The sequence below is a fragment of the Equus caballus genome, chromosome 28, assembly GCF_041296265.1.
Source record: "Equus caballus isolate H_3958 breed thoroughbred chromosome 28, TB-T2T, whole genome shotgun sequence".
Taxonomy (NCBI): domain Eukaryota; kingdom Metazoa; phylum Chordata; class Mammalia; order Perissodactyla; family Equidae; genus Equus; species Equus caballus.
Genome location: NC_091711.1, coordinates 41,073,713 through 41,101,324, shown reverse-complemented (window position 1 = coordinate 41,101,324; position 27,612 = coordinate 41,073,713). Strand labels below are relative to the sequence as shown.

Here is a 27,612-nt window from a genome sequence, read left to right as displayed (position 1 = left end):
GCAGCGCCCAAGGTTTTTATTGAGGGCTAGTCACATAGACACCTCGGTCACATACCAAAATTCCAGGAATAGGTATTCAGCATAAGCCACGTTGTTTAGGCACAATGAGTCACTGTTATCAGTTAGGGAAAAATTTTTTTCTAGCTTTATTGAGATGTAATTGACATATAACATTGAGTAAGTTTAAGGTGTACAATGTGATGATTTGATAGATGTATATATTGCAAAATGTTTACCACGATAAGGTTAGTTAACACATCCTTCACCTCACATGGTTACCATTTTGTTGTTGTTGTTATAGTGAGAACATTTAAGATTTACTCCCATAGCAACTTTCATGTATACAGTACAGTATTGTTAACTATGGTTACCATGCTGAACATTAGATCCTCAGAATTTGTTCCTCCTATAACTGGAAGTTTGTACCCTTTGACCAGAGTCTCCTCATTTCCCTCACCCCCTCAGCACCTGGCAATCACTGTTCTACTCTGTGCTCCTAAGAGGTCAGCTTTTTTAGAGTCCACGTATAAGTGAGATCATACAGTATTTGTCTTTCTCCGGCTTATTTCACTTAGCATAATGCCCTCAAGGTCCATCCATGTTGTTACAAATGGGAGGATTTCCTTCTTTTTTATGGCCGAATAATATTCCCTTGTGTCTATATACCACCTTGTTTTTATCCATTCATCCATTGACGGACACTTAGGCTATTTCCATGTCTTGGCTACTGAGAATAATTCTGCAGTGAACGTGGGAGAGCAGATGTCTCTTCAAGATAGTGATTTCATTTCCTTTGGGTATATATCCAGAAGTGAGATTCCTGCATCATATGGTAGTTCTATTTTTAATTTTTTGAGGAATTTCCTTACTGTTTTCCATAGTGGCTGCACCAATTTACATTCCCACCAACAGTGCCCAAGGGTTCCTTTTTTCCACATCCTTGCCAGCATTTATCATCTCTTCTCCTTTTGATGACGGCCATTCTAACAGGTGTGAGGTGATAGCTCATTGTTGGTTTTGATATATATTTCCCTGATGGTTAGTGATGATGAGCACTTTTTCAGGTACTTGTTGGCCATCTGTATGTCTTCTTTGGAAAGTGTCTTTTCAGGTCCTTTGTCCGCTCTTTAATTAGGCTATTTGTGTTTTTACTATTGAGTTGTATGAGTTCCTTATATACTTTGAATATTAACCCCTTATCAGATATAGGACTGCAAATATTTTCTCTCATTCCGTAGGCTGCCTTTTCATTTTCTTGTTTCTGTTGCTGTGCAGAAGCTTTTTAGTTGGATGTAGTCCCACTTGTTGATTTTTGCTTTTGTTGCTTGTGTTTTTGGTGTCATATCCAAAAAATCATTGCCAACACCCACGTCAAGGAGTTTTTTCCCTTTATTTTCTTCCGGGAGTTTTATCATTTCAGATCTCACATTTACGTCCGTAATCCATTTCCAGTTAGTTTTTGTGAATGGTGTAAGATAGGGGTCCAGTTTCATTCTTTTGCATGTGGCTGTCCAGTTTTCCCAACACTATTGAAGAAACTGTCCTTTCTCCATTGAGTATTCTTAGCTCGCTTGTCGAATATTAATTGACTGGATTTGCGTGGATTTATTTCTGGGCTCTTAGTTCTGTTTTATTGATCTGTGTGTCTGTTTTTATGCCAGTACCATACAGTTTTGATTCCCCTGGCTTTGTAATATAGTCTAAAGCCAGGGTGTGTGATGCCTCTAGCCTCATTCTTTTTTAAGATTGCTTTTGTTGTCTGGGGTCTTTTGTGGATCCATACAAATTTTAGGATTTCTTTTTCTATTTCTGTGAAAAATGCCATTGGAATTCTGAGAGAGATTGCATGGAATCTATTAATGGCTTTAGAGAGCATAAACATTTTAACAATATTAATTCTTCCAGTCCACGAACATGGGGTATCTTTCCACTTCTTTGTGTCTTCTTCCATTTCTTTCATCAATGTCTTATAGTTTTCAATGTATAGACCTTTCACTTGGTTAAATTTCTTCGTTAGTATTTTATTGTTTCTCATGTTATTGTAAATGGGATTGTTTTCTGTATTTCTTTTTCAGATAGTTTATTGTTAGTGTATAGAAACAACTGATTTTTGTATGTTGATTTTATATCCTGAAACTTTACTGCATTCTTTTATGAGTCTATCAGTTTTTTGGTGGAGTCTTTAGGCTTTTCTGTATACAAGATCATGTCATGAGCAAACACAGTTTTACTTCTCCCTTTCTGATTTGGGTGCCTTTTTTTTTTCTTTTTCTTGCCTAATTGCTCTGACTTCCAGTACTATGTTGAGTGGGAGTGGCGAGAGTGGGCCCCCTTGTCTTCTTCCTGATCTTAGAGGAAAATCTTTCAACCTTCCACTGTTGAGAATGATATTAGCACTGGGCATGTCACGTATGGCCTTTGTTATGTTGAAGTATGTTCCATCTATATGCACTTTGTTAAGAGTTTTTATCTTGAAAGGATGCCGAATTTTGTCAGATGCTTTTTCTGCATCTATTGAGATGATCATATGATTTTTGTCTTTCATTCTGTTAATGTGCTGCATCACATTTATTGATTTGTGTATGTTAAACCAGCCTTGCATCCCAGGGATAAGTCCCGTTTGATCATGATATATGATCCCTTTAACATGCTGTTGAATTTGGTTTGCTAGTATTTTTTTGAGAATTTTTTCGTCTATGTTCGTCAGTGGGATTGGCCTGTAGTATGCTTTTCTGGTAGTGTCTTCGTCTGGCTTTGGGGTCAGGGTAACACTGACTTCCTAAAATGAGTGTTCCCTCCTCTTCAGTGTTTTGGAAGAGTTTGAGAAGGATTGGAGTTAATTCTTCTTTAAATGTTTGGTAGGATTCATCTGTGAAGCCATCTGGTCCTGGGCTTTTCTTTGTTGGGAGGTTTTTGATTACTGATTCCATCTCCTTACTTGTTATTTGTATGTTCACATTTCCTTTTTCTTCATGATTCAGTCTGGGAAGGTTGTATGCCTCTATGGATTTATCCATTTCTTCTAAGGAGTTGGGGAAAGTTGTATGTCAGGGCGAGGAAATGTTTACCAGCCAAAGGCCAGCTTTGCAGGCAGGCCTTTCTAAGGATAGCAGTCTTGGCCTGCTATGTTAACTCTTTTCTGCACACCTGTTTAATCCTGTTAACATACGCAGGATCAAGGAAGTTCAACAGCAAACAAATGGGGGAGCAGGCATTCAGAGGCAGGCTGTCCCACCGCAAAGCTAGGTCTTTGACCACCCTGCCATCCTGCTTCCCATTTTCTGACTCTTCTTTCTGTTCCTCCTTCCTGTTTCCCTTTTTGTCCAAGGATATGCCTCCTTCCCCTAATCCATCCCCAGTAATAAATCTTCTGTCCTCTTACTTTGTGCAATGGAGACAGCAGTTTTGCATAGGGGCTCAGATTTCTCAAGAAATCCTTAGTCTTTTCCTTCTTAAACCAAAGAACTAAAGGAGACAGAGGAGTCCCTCTAATGTCTGAGGGTTCAGGTTCCAAGAAGCCCAGACTTGGAAACACGTGATTTCCTTAAAAGAAAAGCATTAGTCCTGTAAGCATGACCATCAAGTATTTAGGGTGAACCTATTTCTGGTACTTATCTAAATGTGATATGATAATATGTTGAACAGACATTTACTAATCACCTCTTTATTATGTGCCAAGTCCAATACTAAGCTTTGGAGGTGCAAAGATGAATAAGACCCAGACCCTGCCCTCAGGGAGCTGAGTCCAGTGAGAGCAAAGGAGATGGACAGGAAAACAAATAACTGTAATGCCTTCACATCTGTATTGCACGTCATAGACTCACGTGTCGTGGTGATCTGACCCTCACACCCCACTGTCCATTGTCAGGGAGGCCAGGTGGGTATCTCCATCTCCACTTCCCTGATGGAGAAACCAAAGCTTCCTAGAGAGGAAATGACTGTCCAAGGCCATAGGGCCAGTGTTGGGTGGGGCTGATGCTGGAAGCACAGCCTCCCCAGAACCAGCAGGGGGCGCCTCCGAGGCCTCTCTCTTCTGTTTTCTGCCTCCTGTTCTCTTCTGTGAAAGTTTTCATTCTCACTCTTGACTCCCTCTTAGGTATATATCCTTGCCCACAGAGCTATAACAGCTGGGACTACTCAGAACTGGATCCAGAGAGATTCCGGAGAGAAGAGTTAATGTTGCATAGAAGAACGCTGATAAAGGGTAAGGTGCCACTGAGGGACGTCCACCCCTTTGCCCTGCCACACCAGCCACCATCCAGCTGGGGCAGGGAAGCACCTTCGTACTGACATCCTGAGGCCAGGTTCCCTCTCACGTGCCCCCAGGCCGGCCACCAAAGTGACTGGAATGCGAGTGCTTCAGGTCTGTAGTTAGAGTCAGCACAACGTGGTCACTGGGATGTGGAGGTGGACTTTTGTCTTAAAGTATGAGATGCCAGTTCTGGGGTGTCTGCTAGGTGCCAGGCCCTGTGCTGGGCTCTTTATCGTTTTTATTCATGCTCAGAACAACTGGCTGAAGTACACACAAATCTGCTTCACAGGTGAGGAAACTAGAGTTCAGAGAAGCCGCTTGCCCAAGGCCAGCTTTATTTCGCTCAACAGACACGGAAAGAGCACTCTGTCCCTAGCACTGTGCTGAACCAATACTAGGAACATGGCACGGAGCCAAGTGCAGCCCTGCTGTGCAGTCTCCTGGGAAATGCAGGCAACACAGTCATGCAGTGCATTGGGTGCTGTGGTGGGGAATACGGAGTGCTGAGGCAGCACAGGGACGGGACCCCAGTCCAGCCCTGAGAGGGTCAGTAGGTGGCATTTAAGCTGAGGTTGGAAGGATGTGTGTTTTAGACAGGTGAGGGGAGGTCTGCTCTTCCAGGCAGAGGGAACAGCGTGTGAGAAGACTCAGAGGCACAGAGAGGAACAGAGAGGCATTCCTCATGGCAGCAGTGGGAGGACTGATGGGGAACCCACCTGGGGGTGGCTGAGCTAGGATTCAAACTCAGGACTACAAAATCAGAGAGACACACTCCTGGGTCATTCAGGTATTTTCTCCAGCTAGAGGATGTCTGCCCCTTTTATGGGTACCCCAGGGATGCAGCAAAACCTTGTCTCTAGTGACCAGTAGGATCCCAGGGCAGAAAACACCCAGCTAATCAAACCCCTTAACAACATCCAGGACCCTTTGGAGGTGGGGGGTAGGAGTGAGGAGATTATTTTTTTCTTAAATACGGAGAAAATAGTTCATATTGTCAAAGAATATGAGTCTGGCACATAGCTGTGACCTGATTAATAATAAAAATAATGCCAGTGCATGCTGACTTGTTCTCTGCACCAGCTGCTGTTTGTGTTTTGTTTCATCCCCCGCCCCGACTTTATGAGGGATCCTGTTATCCCCGTCACCCAGCAGGAGCTGAGGTGCAGAGAGGTTCATGTGCCCAAGGTCCCCCCGAGCTGGGGAGCTGGGCTTTTGCCCAGACAGGCTACTCAACTGCATGCTTTTGTCAGTCTCTGCCTCTCTGGCCAGTTAGTCCATGCTCCTCCCTCAGTCTGATGCCCTTAGGGAAAGTCAGGGCACTGCACGAAGGAGGGACCCGTAAGAGGCAGTGCTGTCTCACGAGGTGAGCTTCCTGTGCCTGGAGGGGCCCTGGCCAAGCTGCTCGCACACTGCCTGAAAGCTTCCGTGTTGAGTGAAGAGCCCCCTAAAGACCCTCTCTCTGAAAGGTGGGAACCTGTGTAAACAAGGGCGGGGGAATTGTCCCCAAGACCATGCTCAGGTCCCGTAGTTGCCTAGCTGCGCTCACAGGACTCAGGCTGTGATTTACTACAGAGAAAGCACACGAAGCACAGTCCGTCGAGGGAACAAGGTGCGCGGGGCAAAGTCCAGACCAACCAGCCGCAGGTTCCCAAGAGCCTCTCCCGGTGGAGTCACTCAGAGCCCGCTCAGTCCTCCCGCAAGGTGTTGCCAACACTCGTGAGCTGTTGCCACCCGGGAAGCTCGTTAGAGACTCAGTGCCCGGGGTTCTCACTGGGACTCCGCACAGGCGCTCCCTGCCTGGCACGTGCCCAGACTCCAGGCTCCCAGAAGGAAGTCAGGTATTCAGCATAAACCATGTTGTTTGTACAGATGGTTCAGACACGGTGAGCCACTCTTACCAGTGAGTAGTAGGAACCTTCTCGAAAACCAAGTTCCCAGAGGCAGCCAAGGACCCACCTTGCAAGAGGGACTTTTCAAGTACAGCAATCAGGATTGCTGTTTTCACTTTTCTGCACAGTTGTGAAAATGGATATGAGGCCAGAAGGAAGATAGAATCTCACGGAAATCCAAGAGCCCTTCAAGCACAGTAGGTCAGGCCAGGAGGAGGCTGGAGCTGGGGAGGGTCCCAGATTCAAAGCAGCTCTAAGCATCTGGCAGCCAGCATTTGCAGATATGCCGTTTAGAAGTAGGAAGTCAAGAGGAGGATCAGGTCTGTGGAGAAAGGCCATAAGTTCAATTGTAGATGTGATGAATTTGAGGAGATGATGGAACGTCCAGGTGGAGATGTCCAAGATGACTCTGCGGATGTGGTTAGGGGAGAGGTCAGGGCTGGGGCTCTCGATTGAGAATTTGTTTAGATAGCTGTGCTCGTTCAAGTTATTTCTAGATGGGAATATCAAAGAAGGGGGAAGACAAGAGGCTTGGGGTCAGAGCCTTGGAACCCTACACGCAGGAGGCAGAAGAAAAGATTCGGAGAGGCAGGAGGAGCCCAGAGAAAACAGGGCCCTGGCAGCCAAGGTGGAGCTCCGCTGAGAGGGGTCCAGAGTGCAGCTGCTGTGCAGGAGCACAGAGCGAGGCTGAGCACGAAGCCCGGGAATCTTACAGTTAGTGATCTTTATCTATATAGCAGCTTTCTTGAGACATAATTCACATATAAAATTTACCCTTTTAAAGTGTCTAATTCAGTGGTTTTTAGTATATTCACAAAGTTGTGCAGCTGTGACCACTGTTTAATTTCAAAACATTCTTATCACCCCCCAAAGGAAACCCCCACTGGTGAACTTTGAGAGAGCTGTTTCCATGAGATTTCCGGGGAAGCGATGCAGAAGTGAAGACAGGGTGTGGCTCATTCTAAAGCCTTAGCCTGACAGAGAGAGAGGTGTGCTGGAGGAATGAGCAGGACTGGGGCTAGCAGAGCCACCCTCATTTCAACAAACACCCTCCCCCTTAGGGACCAGTAGAAAAGAGCAGACAGAGGATGGGCAGTGGAGGAGGGCAAGGTGGTTCAGGAGCCCCCCTCCCTTGAGGCCTCCTCTCTGGTTGGTTTCATGGATGGGGAAGCAGGCTGCTGGGTCTTTACCTCTCTGCCCCACTGTGGTTCCTGTGCTGTGGCAAAGACTTGTGGCTACTCAAATTGTGGTCCAAGGACCAGCAGCATCAGTGTCTCTCTAGATCAGCTAAATCAGATCCTGCACTTTACCGAGATGCCCCAGTGATCTCTAAGCACATTCCAGTTGGAGAAGCCCTGGTCCAGGGCCCAAGGGCAGAGAATGCGGGCAGCCCTTAGAGAAGAGTGTGGCTGCAGTTATGGGCTGGAAATGGTGATAGCCACCGCTTACTCAGAGCCGGGCACTTTTATATGCCACTTTTCTAAGCATTTACAGTTACTGACCCAATTAATGGATTTGCTTTCCCAGCAGTCGTCATGGACACACAGGAATTTCAGGGTGAAAAAAAATCTCACCTGTAAATTGTCTTTAAATTTAATGAATTTCAGTGAATACTAAATTTAGCACCTTATGAGGTGGATAGGTTACTTTTTTAAGCGTTCAGTCCAAAATTTATTCATCTCAGTTTTGCAGGGTTCTGAATTTTTTGTTTTTCTTTTGAAGCCGATACATTTTTTTCTGTGAGTTGAGTGCTTGCCCTGTGTACTCGGCTCCATATACATCATTTCCTTTAATTGGGCATCAGTCCTGCGGGGTAGTTGGTATTCACACCCTTTAATGGGATCAGAGAGGTTACTCAGCAGGTGGAATGACAGACAAGCTCTGGTTTGCCTGAGGCCGGTCCTCCTGCGATTGCTGTTGTCTCCAGGGAGGGGGCTGTCTCAAAGCTCCCCGTCTGTAATGTCACCCCCAAGACCAGAAGGAACCGAAGAACATTTTTTTCTCTTCCCTAGAAAGGGAGCTTTCTCTCCTCGCTTCTAAGAGATGCTTCTCCCACAAGTCCGCCTGGAGCAGGAAAGCCCACTGCCCTCAGGTGAGTGGGGAGGTGCAGACCCCTACCCCTTGGAGCCCCATAAGCTTCAGTGACTTCCAGTGGGTGACCCCACATCTCTGTCCTCCCTGCCCACCGTCTCAGGGAGGGGCCCTGTAGTGCCCCCATCTCCACGGATGAGTGGAGCACTAAGGGGCGGCCACAGACGTCCAGTGGCTGGGAGGAGGGAGGAGAGGAACCGATCTTTAAGAGCAGGCTGCAGCGCAAGGTGCCTTTGCATCTTTTTTCCACATTGGTCCTCATCGTGAGCCTGAACCTGGCCATCCTCCTGACACCTGGCTCTGCTCTGCCTGTCCATGTTCCCTTCTGCCCACTTCCCCCCGCCACTCCTCTCCCTGCCACTCCCTATGCCCCAGTTTGAGCTCCCCGATCCCTACTGCAGTGCGCTCCTGTCTCCCTCGGGCTCTTTGAACCCCTGCCATCTTTTCAAAATGCAGATCTAATGATGTCATCTCATCACCCCCCGGCCCTGCCCTACACCCCCCCCCCCCAAACACCCTCTTCCCAGCCCAAATGAAAAACACCCTCCAAGCCTCGGAAGGCTTCCTCTTGCCTTGGGGTAGACTGCCAGGTCTAGCCAGCCCCGTCTCCATCCTCCCGGGCTCTTGGAGCTCCTGCTGCAGGCCTTCTTACAGTTCCTTGCAGATAGCACACTCCCTACCAATACCTGGCCTCTGTGCCTGCCCATCCTCTCGTCCCAGGTAAACTCGCTTCACCACTGCCATCATCATTGTCAGCATCATCTCTCATTGGTAGCATGAACCCAGCCAAATGCTACCCATCAAGGCCTATTTTTTCCGGAGAGCTGGAAAAAATAATTGTCCAGACAAACTATGAATGAGGCCTTTCAATGCCTGTTTTTGTAAATAAAGCTTTACTGGCACACAGCCACGGTCACGGGTTGACTCCTGTCTTCGACCGTCTTGCAACAGCAGAGTTGAGTGGTTGTTATAGAGACTTCATGGCCTGCAAAGCTGAAAGTGTTGACTCTCTGGCTCTTTGCAGAAGTTTCCGCCCCTGGCTTGGGGGACACATTCTCGTCCTTCCATCTCAGCGGAGGCCCTGGTCCTCAGGGTCGGCTCTCTTGACCCTGGTCTGGACTGGGCCCCTTGTTATACGTGCTCATATCCCTCTCCTTCGGAGCACTTGTGTAATCATCTGGTCGTTGCTCTGACCAGAACGGTCTCCCCAGTAATCTTCGAGCCCTAGACCAGCATCCCCGTTTCTAATGCCATGCTTCCTTCTTAGCAGGTAGCGTAAGGGGCTTGGTCCATTGTTAGAACAGCCCTCTCCCTTTTTTTGGTGCAGAGTTGGGGTGTCTCCGCCCTGGAGCAGTCCCCAGAGGACAGTTTGGGGTAGGTGAAGGGTGTGCTGTTCTCTTCTAAAATGGGGCAAGAGCCACTGCCAACTCCTGCCCATTCTCAGGACAGTCACTTTTAGAAAAATAGTCTGTGAGGAAATTCGAGGATCTGGAAATGGATGTTCTTAGCGCTGGCAGTCCCACATTTCCTTGGAAGGTCTTCTTGTCCCCAGGGGTTGGCAATCTATGGTTAGGAGCCTGGTCTCACGGGTTCAGATTCTAGCTGTGCAGCCTTTGGCGAGTTACTTCACTCCCATTGGACTTGGTTTCTACAAGTGTGAAATGAGCACAGTACCAACGGAGCCTTCTGCCTGGCATCCTGAAGATCGCAGTGCACAAGGCTGTGTGGCTGGGCTCCTGTCAGTCCACGGCCACATCCCTGCAGGGCCCTCCAGGGATGTCGCCTCGAGGAATTGGAAGCAGTGAACAGGAAGGCCCTCACCTTCCTGCCCTGAGACAGCCTGCCCCGGTCTGTACCCTCCCCTTCTGCTGACGCCCTGTACCTGTGCAGGAAGGGCCCTGCCCCCCACTTGTACTCTGACACTTGCCGCCTCGGCTTCCACTCCTGCACTTGGTGGCTCTCTTTCTTGTGTCATCATTTCCTCCTGCTCTGTTGGATCGCTTCCATCATTGAACGGTCCTACTCTGGTGTCCCTTGCCTTTACAGAGAAAACCTCCTTTGCCTCTGCATCCCCATTTCTGCTGATTTTCCCAGCAGAACCTCTTGAAAGACACATCTGCACCACGGCTCTTTTCCTCAGCCGCTCCCGTGGGATCCCGCCCCCAGCAAGGCTCCATAGCTGCCCTTGCCGATATCACCAGGACCCTGGTCTGTGCCCTGCTTTAGTCTGTTTCATATGGTTGGCTGCTCCCACCTTCTTGAAACACTTTTTTCTCTTGGCTTCTTTACTTCCAGACTTTTCTAAGTGTCTTTCTTCCTGGCTGGCTGCTCCTTCTCCGTCTTCCTTGCTGGCTCCCTGTCCTGTCAGTCAGCTCTGTCCTGGCCCCCTTGTCCCCTCTATCTACATATTCTCCCCAGGTGGTCTCATCTGGTTTGGTGGCTTTAAATACCACCTATATGCCAGTGACACCAGATCTCCCTCCCCACCCTGGCCTCACTCAGAACGCACACTGATCTATCCAGCTGCCCTCTCGGCCTCCCCTCGACTTAGGAAGGGGTGAGGAGAGCACTGATCCCCAGCCCCTGGCGTCAGCTCTCTGTCTGGGCTCCTTTCCTTAACTCTTAGCCCCATCCTGGTCTGCACACAGCCACCAGAGTGACCTTTAACAGACAGACCCCAGGTGAAGTTGTTCCCTGCTTAGAGCCTCCAACAGCTTCTCTGGTGCACTTCGAATAAAACCCAGACTCCTTAGCCCGGCTTGAATTGCCCTGCAGAATCCAGTCACCACCTCTCTCTGCAGCCTCCTCCCACCATGCCCCCCTCAGCACCGGACATCAGCCCGCTGGACTCCTCTTGCCTCCGGGACACTCCAGGCCTGTGCCCGTTGGGCCTTTGCACTGACTGTCAACTTTGCCTGGAACATGTTCCCCTCAGAGTTCCTGAAGGAGTGGTGGTTCCTTCTTGTCCTCCAGATTCCAGTTTCACGGTCACTGCCTTAGCGAGGCCATCCACGATGCCCCAGCTACTCTGTCACCGCATTGCCTATTTTAATTGCCTGGATCGTGCTGATCACGCTCTGCTGTTCTTCCTGTGGGATTTATGTGTTGCATAGTGTCTGTCTCCCTTGTTAGAGTGTAAACTCCATGAGCACAGGCGTTTTTTTCTCTACCGCCGTTCTGTGTCCAGCTCCTAGAACAGACACTCAACAAATGGTCCCTGACTCCATGAATGAGGCCCTCTCTGTGAGCTCTTGGCCCTGTGCTTAGCACGTGAAGGTGCTCCCTAAACGGCGGCCCCCGAGAGCACAGACAGAACAGGCACTGCGGAGGGAGAGCTGTCACTCAGAGGCCAAAACCAAAATATTAGTCAATGTTTCTGCACTGCCTGTCACAACTGTGTAAAACAAATGCATTTTCTTTGTGCTGAAACACATGAAGTCTTCTGACAGTTATTTCAGAAAGCCAGCTAAGAGATTCAGTTTTCTGCCCCAGAAATAGAAATAATCAAAAGCTTTCCAACCTTGAAAGCAGCTGAAGTTTTACTGGGCAAGCCAGGCCAGAGGGAGGAACAGAATTCTGCGGTGGGGACAGAGCCGCACTCTTGTTTTCAGTAGACACACTTTCCCATCTGCTCAAGGGAACAGTTGGCCGGATTCAAAATGTGCTTTCCGATGGCAACAGTCTGTCTGAGTCCACGGCTCAGGGCCCCGAGTTGCAGTTTCTTTAAGTCTCTGACGTGTGGTCTGCCCTTCTCTTGCTGAGTGTTGGGGATTTACACAGTGGGAGTGACAAAGCATCTAACTGTATATCTGGCTTCTGCTGTGAGGCTCGGCTCTACATAAGGGCTCCCACCTGTTAGAGACTGGTTTGCGCATTCATTTAATAATTAGAGAGGATAGTTAAGGCCTTCATAAGGAGGAATCATCACCAGAGTTCTTAGCTGCAAACAATGGAATCTGCTCCGGCTACTTTAAGCAGGAAGGAATGTATTAAAGGAGGTTAGTGGTGCACAGCTCCCCAGGAAGGGCCAATGCGTTAGTTTCAGAGGCTGTGCCACCAAGAATGATGCCCAAACCATACCACCCCTGCAAAGGGACACTCCTGTGGACCAGAGTTCCTGGGGACTGGATGCTCAAAGCTCTGCTCTACTTTCCTTGAAAAACCAGGTGCTCCTGTCAACAGTCTCCAAAAACTGGAGTGTGCATGGCACTCATTGCTCATTTCCGTCTTCAAGTCTCAGGCAGGTGCAGTGCATCTGAAGGGGAAAGCCTAGGTGACATGTCTGCACCTCAGCCACAAAAGCAGCTGGGAGAGCAGCTTAAGTCTTTCCCCTCGGGGCATGGGTCTCTTGTATGTGGAGAAGGAATGGCACACATGTGGCAAGTAACATTCCCAGAAAGTGCCATTTGAGCTGAAAACCGAAGGATGAGATTCATGGGCTCATGCCCATACCTGCTAATCCCAGATCTGCAAAGCCCACTGCCATGCCAGACATTTCTGGGCATCCCCAGATTGAATCTCACATTGGCTCAAAACCAATGTGGGAACGCTGCCCATCTGGCCCATCACAGGTAAGCCCTCAGTGTGCGGAATCTGAGCAACAGGCGACCACGTCGGGGAGAACGGTTCCAGCTCCTTTGTGCCATGGTGGGGAGGGGGGCCCAGAGCAGTCTTAGCTTAGACCATCGCAGTTGTAGTCACCTTGCCTCACACACTCGGGGTCATTGCCAGTCACAACATGAGAGAATGGTCACAACATGGGAACAGACTTGGAGAGCCCACTGTGTGCAGATTTTCTTTGCATATATCCTTGCTAATCCTTCCAACACCCCTGCTAGGTAGGTAATCATTCTCTTTACTTGACAAAGGAAGAAGTAGATTCAGAGAGGTGAATAACTTGTCCCAGGCCACACAGCTGACTTCAGCTGACATCAGGGTGCCGTCAGTCTGAGCTCTTTCTGCAACATCATACTTCCTATACAACAAATAAGAGGGCCTACGAACTTAAACCCAAGCCAGTCTCCTGGCATTTATTCTCTGCCGTACTACACATCTCTCTGGGGCCAGTTAAGAATGAGCCGGACGCTTCATTGAGCCCTGGGAGTGTTTTCTCTCTAACAAATCCCAGTAACCGTTTTGGCTGTAAAAATCAGTAGCTGTTGGACACCAGCTGCATGGTATGAGGCAAGTCCTTTCAGCTTTCTTCTTCCCATTCGAATCACATATTTATGTAAAAGCAAAGTGGTTGTTGAGGCTGGTGGACTGCTTGTCTGCCACTTGGTGGGCCATCTGTTAAACATTGCTAAACTCCTACTCGTCCTTCAAGACAGAACAAAAGCGTCTTCTCTCCTTGGAAGCCCTCCAGCTCTCCCGGAGACAGAATCAAGCATTCTCTACTCCGCCTTCCCCTGATACTCTGCTCATACTGCTTGGCAGACTGTTAGTTGCTCCCCAATATCTGTTCCCTTCCTCTATAGAAAGAAAACCTCTGATTTTTACCTGGGCGTGTACATGGCCAGAATAAGGATTACATTGCCTAGCCACCCCCTACATCTCTGTGGAACCATATGATTAAGACCCAGTTAATGAGATATAAGTGGCTGTGCCATGTGTCGGTTTCTGGGAGCCTTCCTTAAAAAAATAGTTCATGCGAATCCTTTGCCTCTTTACCCTTTTCTGCCTGGAATGTAAATGTGATGACTCGCGCTCTAGCTGCCATCTTGGACCCTAAGAACAAGAGTCCTCTTTCAGGAAAGGTGGAAGCAATAGCTGGAAGAAGTCAGAGTCCCTGAGGACATAAATGCTGTGTAAACCCTGGGTTGCCTACCCTCAGACTGTTACGTGGGAGAGAAATTTCTACCTAGTTTGAGCCACTGTTGTCTTGAGTCTCTGTCACTCACATACAAACCTAATCCTAACTTATATTACCTCTCTAATAAAAATGTGATGCTTTCCTCATCTTACTGTATTGTCTACTTACTAGTGTCTCCCCTGCTAGACTGGGAGCTCCTCTGGGCGGGGACTAGGTGTCAGGGTCTGCCCAGTGGCAGCCACATTAGTAGTTGCTCAATGAAATGTTTACTGAAGGAGATGCGGGAGTGAGTGCATCCACAATGGTAGCAGTGTTGCTGGAACGCTTACCATGAGCAGCCACTCATGCATTTCGCGTGCATTAGCTGACTTAATCCTCATAAGAAGCCTGTGAGGAAGCCAAAGCGACCGAGAGGTCGGAGGTCACCAGCTGTTGAGTGACAGGGCTGGGCCTGGAACCCCGGGCTGCCTCAGTCCCCAGCCCGCTTCTCTCCCCCGCTCTCCAGGGATGGAGGGCTGTGTTGTCACGCACCTAAGGGTCTCCTGCATGTTCCTTTGCTAAGAACAATGAGAAACATCTAGGAAATTGCAGTATACTGTATACTTTTTGTATTCCTCTCACTACCAGTTTGACTAAATTTGTTCTTTTTTTTTCTCCCCTGCAGTCTACTAATGTAAGTTCAACCAGGAAGAATTCAGAGGCTAGCTCCCGAAAACAGAATACCACAAAAGGTACGTTAACTACCTGCAAGAGAAATGTAGGCTTTTGACTTAGTTATTATCTCTAAAACCCTAGTTTCCTGGGTTTGTTTGAACATAATTTGCCAGCCTACTTTACACTTGTGGTTCTAGCCTGGGCCTTGGCACCAAGTAATATCTTACGAGAGGACGTAATTGTCCTTCCAGTTCAGCAAGAACTGATTAAGTTCTGCTTTTGAAATGATGAGTTCAGCACAGGGCTGACATGTGTGGGGAAGAGATGGTTGGCAATGGAAGAAAATAAATCTAAGACATGGTTGCTGCTCTTCTCCCCCATCAGAAACCAGCATTTATTGAGGTAGAAACTGATTTGTGCCCAGGTGTTAATTCATAAAGGTGACTGAAGGACTACACGGAGAGGCCAATGCCATTGAAAGAAACGTTTGTAACTCACAGTTCTAGAAATGAGGGGCACAGCTCCCCACAGAGGGCCACAGGTGGAAGCACCAGTGTCAGTCAGCAGGGACACAGGCCACAGCCTTTATTGGGATTTCCTTGGGAAAGGCTAGGCATGACAGGGTAAACAGTTTAGGATTGGCTAGTTTGAGTAATTCTGGCAGGGTTTGGGGTATGGGGGCTGCCCCTGGTTGTCTGGCACCTGGCCCTGGGGTGATTTAGGTTGGGGCAAATATTGCGTTGATGTGTGAGAGTTAGGTAAAGGAGGTGGTTCAAAGTGTGGGCTCCGGATCACAGGGGAGATGTAAGCAATTCTGGCCATTAGTTTGGCCCTGTAATTAATAAATGCCAGACAGACAAAGTCAGAACCTGAGAAAACACTGTTAGAAGAGGAAGGCTTAAGTTTCATTCTAGACAATTTTGCACATCATCGTTATTCCAAAAACTGAAACCATTCTTTTTCTTGATGGAGAAATGGAGGCTCAGAGAAGTTAGTATGTGAATTATATCTCACTAAAGTTGTTATTAAAAAAAAAAAAACTAGGGGCCAGCCCAGTGGCATAGTGGTTAAGTTTACAAACTCTGCCTCGGCGGCCTGGGGTTCGCAGGTTCAGATCCTGGGTGCAGACCTCAAGCCACTCTGTGGTGGCCTCCCACATAAAATAGAGGAAGATTGGCACAGATGTTAGCTCAGTAACAATCTTCTTCAAACAAAAAGAGGAAGATTAGCAACAGATGTTAGCTCAGGGCCAATTTTCCTCACAAAAAAAACCCACAAAAACCATAAAAACTTGGGGGCCACTCATTGAGAAGTATAGCCAGGATTCCAAAAAGAGGCAAATATTTGTGGGAGACTTTGCAAGTCCCCAGAATACACATATCTATTCAATTCATGAAGACCCTTGAATCAAAGAGGAAGTACCAGGGGAAATTAGAAAATATTTTGAACTGAATGAAAATGAGACTTTTTTTCTAATACGAGCATTTAATGCTATAGATTTCCCTCTGAACACTGAGGTTCCCACAAATGTTTTAGATACAGTCTTTTTATTCAGTTTGGGTTGTTTCCACTTTGTAGCTCTTCTGAATAAATGCTGCTCTGAACATTCAAGTTATTGTGTAGACTTATGTTTTCATTTCTCTTGGTGTGTGTGTACCTGAGGGGGGAATTGCTGGGTGAAACATTTAACATTTTGAGGAACTGTCAAACTGTATTTCAAAGTGATCATCATGTATATTTTAAAGAATGTGGGAGGAGGAAATAGTCTATTTACTATATATAGCCAGATATTTACACTTTCTGTTGCTTTTCTTTCCTTCCTGAAGTTTCAAGTTTCCCTTGGAATCATTTTCCTTCCACCTAAAGAAAACACCTTGCCTTTAGCATTTCATTTAAAATAGGCCTTCTGGCCATGAATTCTCTTAGTTTTCTTTCATCTCAGAAATCTTTATTTCACCTCCATTCTTGAAGGATTTTTTTTTGGAAGAAAAACCTGGGTTGACAGTTCTTTTCTTTCAGCACTTTCAAGTATTGCTCCACAGCCTCCTGGCCGCGGTGCTCTGATGAGAAGCCCACAGTCCCTTGAACTGTGGGTCCCCTGTGTGTACTGCGTTTCCCTCTGGCGGCCCTCCAGATGTTTTCTTTGTCTCTCAACTGGTTGAGTATGATGTCTATGAACGTGGGTTTCTTTGGATTTAACTTGTTTGGGGTTTGCATGGCTTATTGAATCTGTAAGTTTATGTCTTTTGCCAGATTTGGGGAGTTTCCAAACACTAGTTTTTCAGATAATTTTTTTGGATCACACTCTTTCTCCTTTCTTTTTGGGACTTTGCTGACACAAATATACTTGCTGATATTGTCCCATAGATGCCTGAGGCTCTGTCCATTTTTTCCAGTCTTTTTTGACTACATTATTCAGATTGTGTGGTATAATAAAAATATAGATTTGGTGGGGCTGGCCCCGTGGCCAAGTGGTTAAGTTCGCGCGCTCCGCTGCAGGCGGCCCAGTGTTTCGTTAGTTCAAATCCTGGGCGCGGACATGGCACTGCTTGTCAGACCACGCTGAGGCAGCGTCCCACATGCCACAACTAGAAGAACCCACAACGAAGAATACACAACTATGTACCGGGGGGCTTTGGGGAGAAAAAGGAAAAAATAAAAAAAATCTTTAAAAAAAAAAATATATAGATTTGTTCTTTGTCCCAAGTTCCTGGAAGAGCTCCTTAAACCCTCAGAATTTCCCAAGTGGTAGGTGTGTCTTTTGTTATTCATAATGAGCATCTTTCAACCACACCTGAGTATATGCTAAAAAGGTGACTCAGGTTGGGACCCCAGATAGCTTCAGGATGGGGTCTGGTTACCAGAAAGACCAAACATAATTAGAGGGTGGGAACTTTCAGCCCCACCACCCCCCTCAACTTCCAGAGAGGAGAGGGGGACTGGGCATTGAGTTATAAAAACTCTTGAACAGTGTGATTTTGTTACTGTGCAAAATTGAGGTTCTCTGCCCGATGTGCATAAGCCAATTAACTATGGTGTCAGCCTTTGGGGAGAAATCAGCTTTTATTCTGTGAGATCCATCTGCAGGGAGATGGGGCGTGTGCCCTCAGATCCATCTCCCTGATTCAGGATTTGGGGTGAAATTTAAGAGGTTAGGGAGAACAGTGTGGCGTGTGGAAACACTGGTGGGAGAGGTCTTGATTGGTGGGCTTCAAGCATTTATGGTGAGGTTTTAAACATTTATGATGAGGTTCTGAACATTTATGATGAGGTTCTGAACATTTATGATGAGGTTCTAAACATTTATGATGGGGTTCTAGACATTTTGATGAGGTGGGGAAGGAATGCTAACACCGGATCTTCCTGAATGAGGGACCTGTTGCTTCTGATGAGAGTCTGACTTTCAAGTTCCAGTCGTGTCCTGGTCCTTGGGTTCCGTGGGCAGGAGGATCTTTAGTTCCAAGCTCATTTCAGGTCACAATTTCTTCTTTTGCACATGCCCTGGCTACATGACTTTGCAGATTTTCTGAAGGGCAATTCTTAATCACTCTGTTGATAAGAGATGGGGTCATTTGAACTGGGCCTGGAAGGCCTGCAGTTACGCAGTTACAATTTGGTAAACTTCCAGGTTGCTGAGCACACTGAGGTGCTGTGAAGGCATTATGCCTGAAGAGAGCGTGGAAGCTCCGTGCCCCACCCCCCAAACCTTGCCCTATGCCCTTCCATTTGGTTGTTCCTGAGTTATAGCTTTTATAACAAATCTGTAATACTAAATGTAGCACTTTCCTGAGTTCTGTGAGTCATTCTAGTGAATTATCAACCTGAGGGTAGGTTGTAGAAACCCAAAAATTTGTAAGTGGCTGAATATCCTGGGCACCCCTTTTGAGACTGCTGCCTAAAGTGGGGTCAGTCTTGTCGACTGAGTCCTTTACCTTGTGGGCTCTGACACTAACTCCAGGTAGATTTGGAATTGAATTGAATTGTCAGATACCCAGTTTATTTCAGAGAATTGGAGAATTGGTGTGGAAAAACCACACATGTGGTGTCAGGAAACACCACACAAACTGGATAATTTATATTGATCTATCTTCAAGTTCATTGTCTCTTTCCTCTCTTATTTCAAGTCTGCTATTGATCCCATCCAGTGAATTTTTCACTTCAGTTGTATTTTTCAGTTGTAAAATTTCTATGTGGTTCCCTGTGATAGCTTCTGTTTCTCTACTGAGGCTTTCCTTTTTTTCATTTGTTTCAAAAGTTTTCACCCTTACTTCTTACAGCATTGTTATAATAGCTGCTTTAAAGTCATTGTCTGATTTTAGCATCTGAGTCATTTCAGGGTTGGCAACATTGATTGTCTTTTTCTCTTGAGAATGTATCAAACTTTCCTGGTTCTTTGTATCTTGAGTAATTTTGGATTGTATTCTGGACATTTTGAATATTATGAGACTTTGAGTCTTGTTTAAACATATGAAGAAGGTTGAAGTATTCTGTTTTGTTTTAGGAGGTAGTTCACCCAGTTAGGTTCAGGTTACAAGTTCTGACCTGTTTTCTGTAGATTGTGGTTTCAATGTCAGTTCAGTTTTCAAAACTTTTGTAATGCTTTTTGGATCTGTCCTAGTGTATGCCACCCAAGCACCACATTTGACACCTGAGCGGTGATCTACCTTGCAGTCCAGTTCTCAAAGCCTTTGGTATGCCATTTAGGGTCAGATACACATATATATGTGCAGCTCAGGGTGAGTGTGGGCATCCATATACAATTTTATGCGATTCCTTTCTTGATCGCTCTCCTTTCTGCAATATTCCCCACACTCTGGCTACAAAGGTACTCCTTCCTGGTCTTCTGCTAGAAAGTGGAGACTTCAGTCTCTCCACTCTTCCACATACTTCTTGTGACTGAATCTGCTTCCCTGGCCACCAGGGAGGAGGACAGAGAGAGAAACAAAGCAAGAGCTTCCTTCTACACTCTTTGGACCACGGCTCCACGGTCCAAGAGAAGGGTTCCCCTCCCTCCAGGTTTTAGGTGCCTGTGCAGCTGCCACTTCTGCTGCTACCACTACCGTTACAGAGTTGCAGCTTCCGGATGCATGTGTGGGAGAGAAAACAACTCTCACTGTCCCTTAGGGGTTTCCCTTCCCACTCCTTGGACCACAAACAGATGGCTGCTATTGGATCTCATTCTGTGTTCAGCTGGTGCTCCGTTCTTGGATTCATGTTGTCTTGGAGCTGGGACATATAGAAGGAAAAAATAAATCCAGGAAACTGACTGCCATATGGTTTCTATTTTGAGTTCTGATCTTTTTCTCGAATTCACCTGCTAGCATCTACTTTTCAGAGTCCTCAGATAGCTACCCCATGTCTTATGTCCAGGGTTTTTAGTTCCATTCAGTGGGAGATAGGGTAGAGTGTGCTTACTCCATCTTAACCAGAACCAGAATCCCGATTGAGTTTTTTTGGTTCTCTTTTTTTTAACCCATTTTGTTCTAATTTTTTGGAAGTTATATGTCCTGTTTACATTCTTTATTGCAGGGATCCTCAAAAGGGGGCAGTTTTCTCCCCAAGGAACATTTAGCAATGTCTAGAGACATTTTTGGTTGTCAAAACTTGGGAAGAGGTTGCTATTGACACCTAGTGGGTAGATGTCATGGATACTGCTAGACATACTACAATGCACAAGACGTCTCCCACAACAGAGGGTCACCTGGCCCAAAATGTCAATAGCACTGAGACTGAGAAACCCTGCTTTATTGAATGCCTTTGAAATTCTATCATGCATATTTAGCTTCATCTAAAGTTAAATAATATCTTAACCCACTCCCTTTCCTGAACAAAACTCCCTTTCCTAATTTAACCCCAATCTCTTCCCTCTAGACTTAAATGCTATTTTGTCTAGTGTTTTTAGTTCTGTCTTATTTTAAAACCTAGCAAATTACATATTCTTCTTATTATTATAGATAATTTTTGTTTGGTCTTAAACTATCATTTTATTTGCCCACTTCTTGATGCTCAGACCATCTTTCTGGGTTCATTTCTTTCTTCCTGGAAAAAATAAATATTACATATATAAATAAAGATATATATATATAAATAAATATTGTATGTTATATATATATAAAGAGAGAGAGAGTAACTTTAGCAGTTTCTTTATCACGGGGTTCTTGGTAAATTCACTGAGTTTTTGTTTTTCTATGAACGTCTTTATTTCACCTTGTTTGAAGATGGTTTTGCTGGGTACGCAAGTTTACTACAATGCTCTGGTTTTATTCCACTGTCTTCTAGCTTCTGTTGTTACTGTTGAGAACTCTGCAATCATTCTGATTGTTATCCCTTTCTGGATGATCTGTGTTTCTCTCCGCCCATCTTTAAGATATTCTCTGTTAACATTCTCCTACAGAGAAGCCATAATTTTGTGCAAGAGTTGGGCCTTTATTCTCTTTTAATCACAACACCCTTCCTGATTCTGCTGAGCATTTTTAAAGCCTTCAGGGCTCTCCTTCCTTATTCTGTGACCATGGTGTACTGTAGAAAATTCTATCATGGCACTTGAGTTAGTGTTACATTTATTATTTGCATGTATTTTTTTCTCACGAAGCCATGAGTTCCTTGAAGATGGTCTGCTTCCAGCACTTAGCACGGGCCCAGCACATAATAGCTGCTCAGTAAATGTTTGTTCGATGGATGGATAGACAGACAAAGAGATAAGTAAAGGGACAAATGTATGGCCACAGGTGTAGATCTGGCTAAAATGCAAGTGAAATTGTATGAATTTATGAATTTACTGAGCTGCTTCCTCTAGCATCTCCCAATGATTTGAATACACCCAGGCATTTTCACGCTAATAGGAAGCTGAGATCTACCGTATGCTCTTTCTGTCTCATCACAGCTGACAATTTCCAATGATCATTTTTTTTCCCCTAATATTGCATTGACAGAGCCTTGTTCTCAGACTCTGGTCTTGAAGAAAGCTACACAACAAGTCAAGGGGATATCAGAAGCCAAACAATATCAGGAAATACTTCCTAAGCAGGTGAGCACATGAATGGAAATTTAATAGTAGAGATGATTTAAAAGGGGCTAGGAGATCTGGCTAGAAACCAGCCCTGTGAAGATGTTAGGGTAAGAATTGGGTATTTCTGATTGTAGACTCAGGTCTAAGGGTAATCTCCTAAGGGTAATTCCTGGCTGAGATAGGCACAAGTTGAGTGACCATTTTGTCTGGATTTCTCCAGGAGTTTAAATTACTTGCTTGAAACTCAGGAGTCTGGGTGCAATGCAAAGAGAGCGCTGAGTCTCAGTTCCCTACTCTCTAAAGTGGGGGCAGTAATTCCTGGCGTTCTTACGGGCTTCCCTGATGTAGCGATGATCATTAACATGTGATGAACGCTTGCTGCGTGTTAGGCAGTATGCTAAACCTGTACATGCAGTGTATTTTATTTTACTGTCACAGTCCTCTGAGACAGTTACTCCTGCCAATCTTCAGTTTCTTAGTGAGGAAAGTGATACTCAGAGCAGGTAACTAATTTTTCCAAATTCACAAAGGACATAAGTAATAAAGCCAAGGCTTGCATACAGATCTGTCTGACTCTGAGCCTGAGCTCTTAACCACTGAGCTTTGCCACCAGCACAGTCCCCAGGACACGAGAGGCACTGGATTAGTGTGTGTTCTCGCCTCTTCTCCTCTCCTCCCCCAGCTTTCCCGCACAGACTTCAGTGGATGGTAGTTTACATTGGTGCAACCTCGTGTAGTGGGGAGAGGCCCCTAGGACCCTGACCCGGGCAAGAGGTTTTGAGGCTTTCCCGAGACACCGACTAGTAAGAGAGTCCGGCCATAGGACTTGGGCCAAGTACAGCAAATATTGTAGAAGATTGCTTGAACCTTCTTCTTTTCTCCGTATTTATTACCGCTGCCTGTTTCCCCTCAGCATTTAGCAGCGAAACTTTTGAGAAGTAGCAGGGCGTGGTGGAAAAGATAGGCAGGTTCAAATCTTGGTGCTGCATCTCATCAGCTGTGTTGCTTAAGCAAGTTGTTTACCCTTTCTGACCTTCTCCTGTAAAATGGGGGAAGATAAAGCCCGGCAGCGTTACGGTCCTTGCTGCTGACAGGGCTGGTGGGGTTGCTCTAGAGAGAGAAGAAAGGAGGTGAGCTGTCGTGTCCTACTCTGTGATCTGCCTTGGTGGAGAGGGGAAGCCCAGTGGTCAGAGTGCATGGTGGCAGATTTTAACAGGAATGGAAAGCAGCTGAGAGCCAATGGCCTGGCAGAGACAACTGGACAGAAAGTCCCAAAGGAGAGCTGGCTCAGCGAGCTATTCATGGGGGCCCTGCTGGGTGCTCCTGACTGAAGGGACAACGTGCCATTGCACCGCTATCAGAAGCGCGGCATTGATATGAACTGCTGCCGGTTCTTTTTTTTTTTAATACTATGGTTTTATTGAGAAGGTAATCTTTGCCCATGATAATCTTTAACAGTATTAAAGGATATATAATAAAAAGTAAATCTCTCTTCCATGCCAGACCCTGTGCCCCCTCCCCAGAGGCAGACACTGTTTCCCCATATATCCTGCTAGAAAAGTTTGATGGATGTTAAGGAATATAAACCATTTTTTTCTTTTTAACACAAATTACAATATTATATACACTATTGTTCACTTTGCTTTTTCAACCTAACATATAACAGCGAACATTTGTTGAGTGCTTCCTGTATACCAAACATCATTCTAAACACGTCACCTATATTCATTCATTTAATCCTCACATAATCCTAAGAGAAGTAAGTTTTATTTAGTGTAGCTTATTATATATTTATTTTATAGCTGAGGAAACTAAGGCTCAGAAATATTAAGTATCTCTCCCAAAGTCAAATAGCCAGTAAGTGGTAGAGCCAAGATTTTTGAAAGATATAATTCACATACCATAAAAGTCAGCATTTTAATGTACAGTTTAGTCGTTATTAGTATGTTCACAAGGTTGTATCATCATTACCACTCTCTAATTCCGGAACATTTTTATCACACCAGAAAAGAAACCCCATACTTCATTAGCAGACACTCCCCAGGCCCCGCTCCCCAGCCTCTGGAAACCGCTCATCTACCTTCTGTTTCTATGAATTTGCTTATTCTGGACATTTCATATAAATGGAATCATACAATATGTGGCCTTTTGTGACTGTTTTCTTTCACTTAGCGTAATGTTTTTAAGGTTTTTCCATGTCATAGCATGTATCAGTACTTCCTTTTTATGGCTGAATAATATTCCATTGTGTGAATATACCACATTTTGTTTATCCATTCACCAGTTGATGGACATTTGGGTTGTTTCCATTTTTTGGCTCTTGTGAATAACACTGCTTCTATGAACATTCATGTAGAAGTTTTGCGTGCACAGGTATTTTCTAGTCTCTTGGGTATATACCTAGGAGTGACATTGTTGGGTCATGTGGTAACTCTGTGTCTCTCTTTCACTCTCTCTCTCTTTTTTTTTTTTTTGTGAGAAAGATTGTTGCTGAGCTAACATCTGTGCCAATCTTCCTCTGTTTTATGTGGGATGCCGCCACAGCATAGCCTGATGAGTGACATTAGGTCTGCACCCAAGATCCCAACCTGCCAACCCTGGGCCACTGAAGCAGATTGTGCGAATTTAACCATTATTCCACTGGGCCAGCCCCTATGTCTCACTTTTTGCAGAACTGCCGAACTTTTCCACAGTGACTGCACCGTTTTATATTCCCACAAGCGATGTATGAGGGTTCCAATTTCTCCACATCCTTGCCCACTTATTTTCCGTTCCTTTCATTATAGTTATCCCATTGGTGTGAAGTAGTATCTCATTGTGGTTTTAACTTTCATTTCCCTAATGACTAACGATCTTGAGAATCTTTTCGCGTGCTTATTGGCCAGTTGTATATCTTCTTTGGAGTAATGTCTATTTAAATCCTTTGCCCATTTTTAGGTTGAGTTGCTTGTCTTTCTGTTGTTGAGTTGTAAGAGAAGAGCCAGGATTTTAACCCACGCAGCTGACTTCAGCTCCTGTGCTGTAAATCAGACTCTGTATTGACCTCAGTATATCTTAGAGAATGTTCCATGTGAGAGCACATGGAGATCTATCACAGTCTATTTTCATGTCTGCGCCTGTGTTCTGTAATTCATTAACCATTTTCTTATTGGTGGACGTATAGGTGCTTCCAGTCTTTGCTGTTATAAACACCACTGCCTTGAACATCTTGGTGTTTGTGTGTTTCTTGGCTCACATGTACAAGAACACACGTGGGAAAAATTCCTAGAAGTGGAATTGCTAAATGAAAGTAGGTACATCTTAGATTACTCTCCAAAGAAGTTGTGCCAATTTATATTCCCAGTGGCAGCATGTGAGAGACTATTTCTGTTTCTAAGGTTCTTAGTCTTTTGCTTATTATTGATTTTTAGAGGCTCAGTTCTTTTTTTTTTTTAAAGATTGGCACCTGAGCTAACATCTGTTGCCAATCTTTTTTTTTCTCCTTCTTCTCCCCAAAGCCCCCCAGTACATAGTTGTATATTCTAATTGTAAGTCCCTCCAGTTGTGCTATGTGGGATGCTGCCTCAGCATGGCTTGATGAGTGCTGCTAGGTCCATGCCCAGGATCCAAACCAGCAAAACCCTCGGCCACCAAAGTGGAGCGTGTGAATTTAACTACATGGCCACGGGGCCGGCCCCAGAAGCTCAGTTCTTTGTCATATGTTTGGTGAAAATGTTTCCTATTTAATCTTTTTATTTTAATTATGATATTTTATGATAGAAAAATTGAATTTTTATGCAGTCATGTTTCTTGGTGTTCTCTTATATGGCTTCTGGATTTCATTTCTTATTAAGAAATATCTTTACTACTCCAAGATTTTATGAAACATTCTCCCAATTTTTTTTTAATTGAGGTAACATTGGTTGATAACATTATATAAATTTCAGGTGTACATCATTATATTTCTATTTCTGTGTAGATTAAATCATGTTCACCACCCAAAGACTAATTACCATCCACCAACACACTCATGTGCCTAAACACCCCTTTCACCTTCCTCCCTCCCCTCTCCCCTGTGGTAACCGCCAATCCAATTTCTGTCTCTGTGCATTTGTTTGTTGTTGTTTTTATCTTCTCTTTCTGAGTGAGATCATACAGTATTTGACTTTCTCCCTCTGACTTATTTCGCTTCGCATAATACCCTGAAGGTCCATCCATGTTGCCACCTCAACATGTTTCTCTTTGGCATGAGGATTATATTGGGTTGGTTACTTTTAAGAAACTACAGATGGGAAGAAACTCTGAAAAGTAGAAGTTACCCTTTGTAAGAGACATTTACATTTGTAAGGGAAATCACCATTTGTAAAGATGTGTCCCTCTCTGTACCAGGAAGAGGGGGATGACCTTATCTCTAGAAACTCTTATCAATGCAGAAGGTAAGGACTTAAATTTGCATAATAACCTTATTCTTGTTGACTGTGCTTTTTCTGGCAATGTCCCATAAGTGACTCCCCCGACCCCCAACATCCTCCTTTGTCTTTTGCTAAAGATGGTATTTAAGGTGGCAACCTCTGCCATTCTGGTGAGTTGCTCAGTTTTCCTGGGTCTCTCCCATGTATGCATGTTATAAAGCTTTGATTTTCTCCTGTTATTCTGTCTCATGTCAATTTAATTTGTAGACCAGTCAGAAGGACCTAGAGGGTAGAGGAGTTCTCTTCTTCCCCTACAGCTGCTGCCGATGTCTCCGTCCCTGGGGAGGTGGTCCTGGCCTGGGGAGGTCTCACCTCTCACTGAGATGCACCCAGAGCCTATTAAATGAGTCTCTTTTCACCAAAGGACTGTGCACCTTTCTTTCTGGTGAATTTAGGTTGCTTTCAGAAACAGGTGAGTTTGTGTGTGGGCCTTTAGAGCAGGCTTTTCTTTCCCTTATGTCTGATAGCTTTTCTGGGGGAATATTGTTGTTAATAGCCAGCAGAGCCTGATATTATGACACTCGTCTTGCTTGTGCTGAGTCCAGAAGCTGCTTACTATTGCAAAGCTCTCCTGCTCAGATCCCCCACTCCTCCAGGAAAAGCTTTGTACCTTAAGATTGCTCCCAGCACCATGGCTAGAATGTGGCTTTTTCCTCTCCAGAAAGGAATTTCTGCCTCTCCCACTTCAGTCAACACTGTCCCTTGTTGTGGGGGTTCTTTTTATCCAGTTTTCAGTTCTCTCTCAGGGGTAATTGTTCCAAGGTTAGTTATAAATTTGCTGTGTCCATAGGAGGAGGTGAGTTCAGAGTCCTCTTATGCCACCATCCTCCCAGCAGTCTCCCATTCTCCCAATTTTTTCCCCAATATTTTTATATTATCACCTATTCTCAATAAAAAATGATACATAACCTAGATGTCATCAGAGGTCACTCTGCTCCTTTGAATTTAGCTAAAGATAGGTTCACACTTGTGACATGATTTGTTTGAAGCCTAGTGCCCTCCCCAAATGTCTGTGAACTCTAGGGGCTTATGTGTTCTCTGGCACTGAGCTCCTCTTCTGTCCTGCGTGTGATGTGCACAGACCACGTCAGCCCAAATGTGGAACTCACCTCTTCCCTTGATTTTCACAAAAACCGCTCACAAAGGGCCTGTGTGTACATTGTGTATATAGAAGATTTTAAAGTTTAAAAGATAAGTTTAAAGAGATGGGGGGCCAGCCCCGTGGCCAAGTGGTTAAGTTCGCTCACTCTGCTTTGGCAGCCCAGGGTTCACCGGTTCAGATCCTGGGTGCAGACCTACGCACTGCTCATCAAGACATGCTGTGGTGGCATCCCACATAGAAGAACTAGAATGACTTACAACTAGGATATACAACTATGTACTGGGCTTTGGGAAGAGAAAAAAAAAAAGAGGAAGATTGGCAACAGATGTTAGCTCAGGGCCAATCTTCCTCA

At 45.3% G+C, this 27,612-nt stretch overlaps 1 protein-coding gene across 2 annotated transcripts in view; it reads left to right on the top strand.

Annotated features, from left to right (window-relative positions):
- The window catches only part of FAM227A (family with sequence similarity 227 member A), an 83,185-nt gene that overhangs the window by 27,980 nt on the left and 27,593 nt on the right, over positions 1-27,612 (top strand). For both annotated transcript variants that reach the window (XM_070253625.1, XM_070253624.1), the window contains 4 exons: positions 4,097-4,204; positions 8,154-8,233; positions 14,709-14,775; positions 21,631-21,725. In XM_070253625.1, coding sequence (XP_070109726.1) covers positions 4,097-4,204; positions 8,154-8,233; positions 14,709-14,775; positions 21,631-21,725 — 350 coding nt within the window. The remainder of the gene's footprint in view (positions 1-4,096; positions 4,205-8,153; positions 8,234-14,708; positions 14,776-21,630; positions 21,726-27,612) is intronic.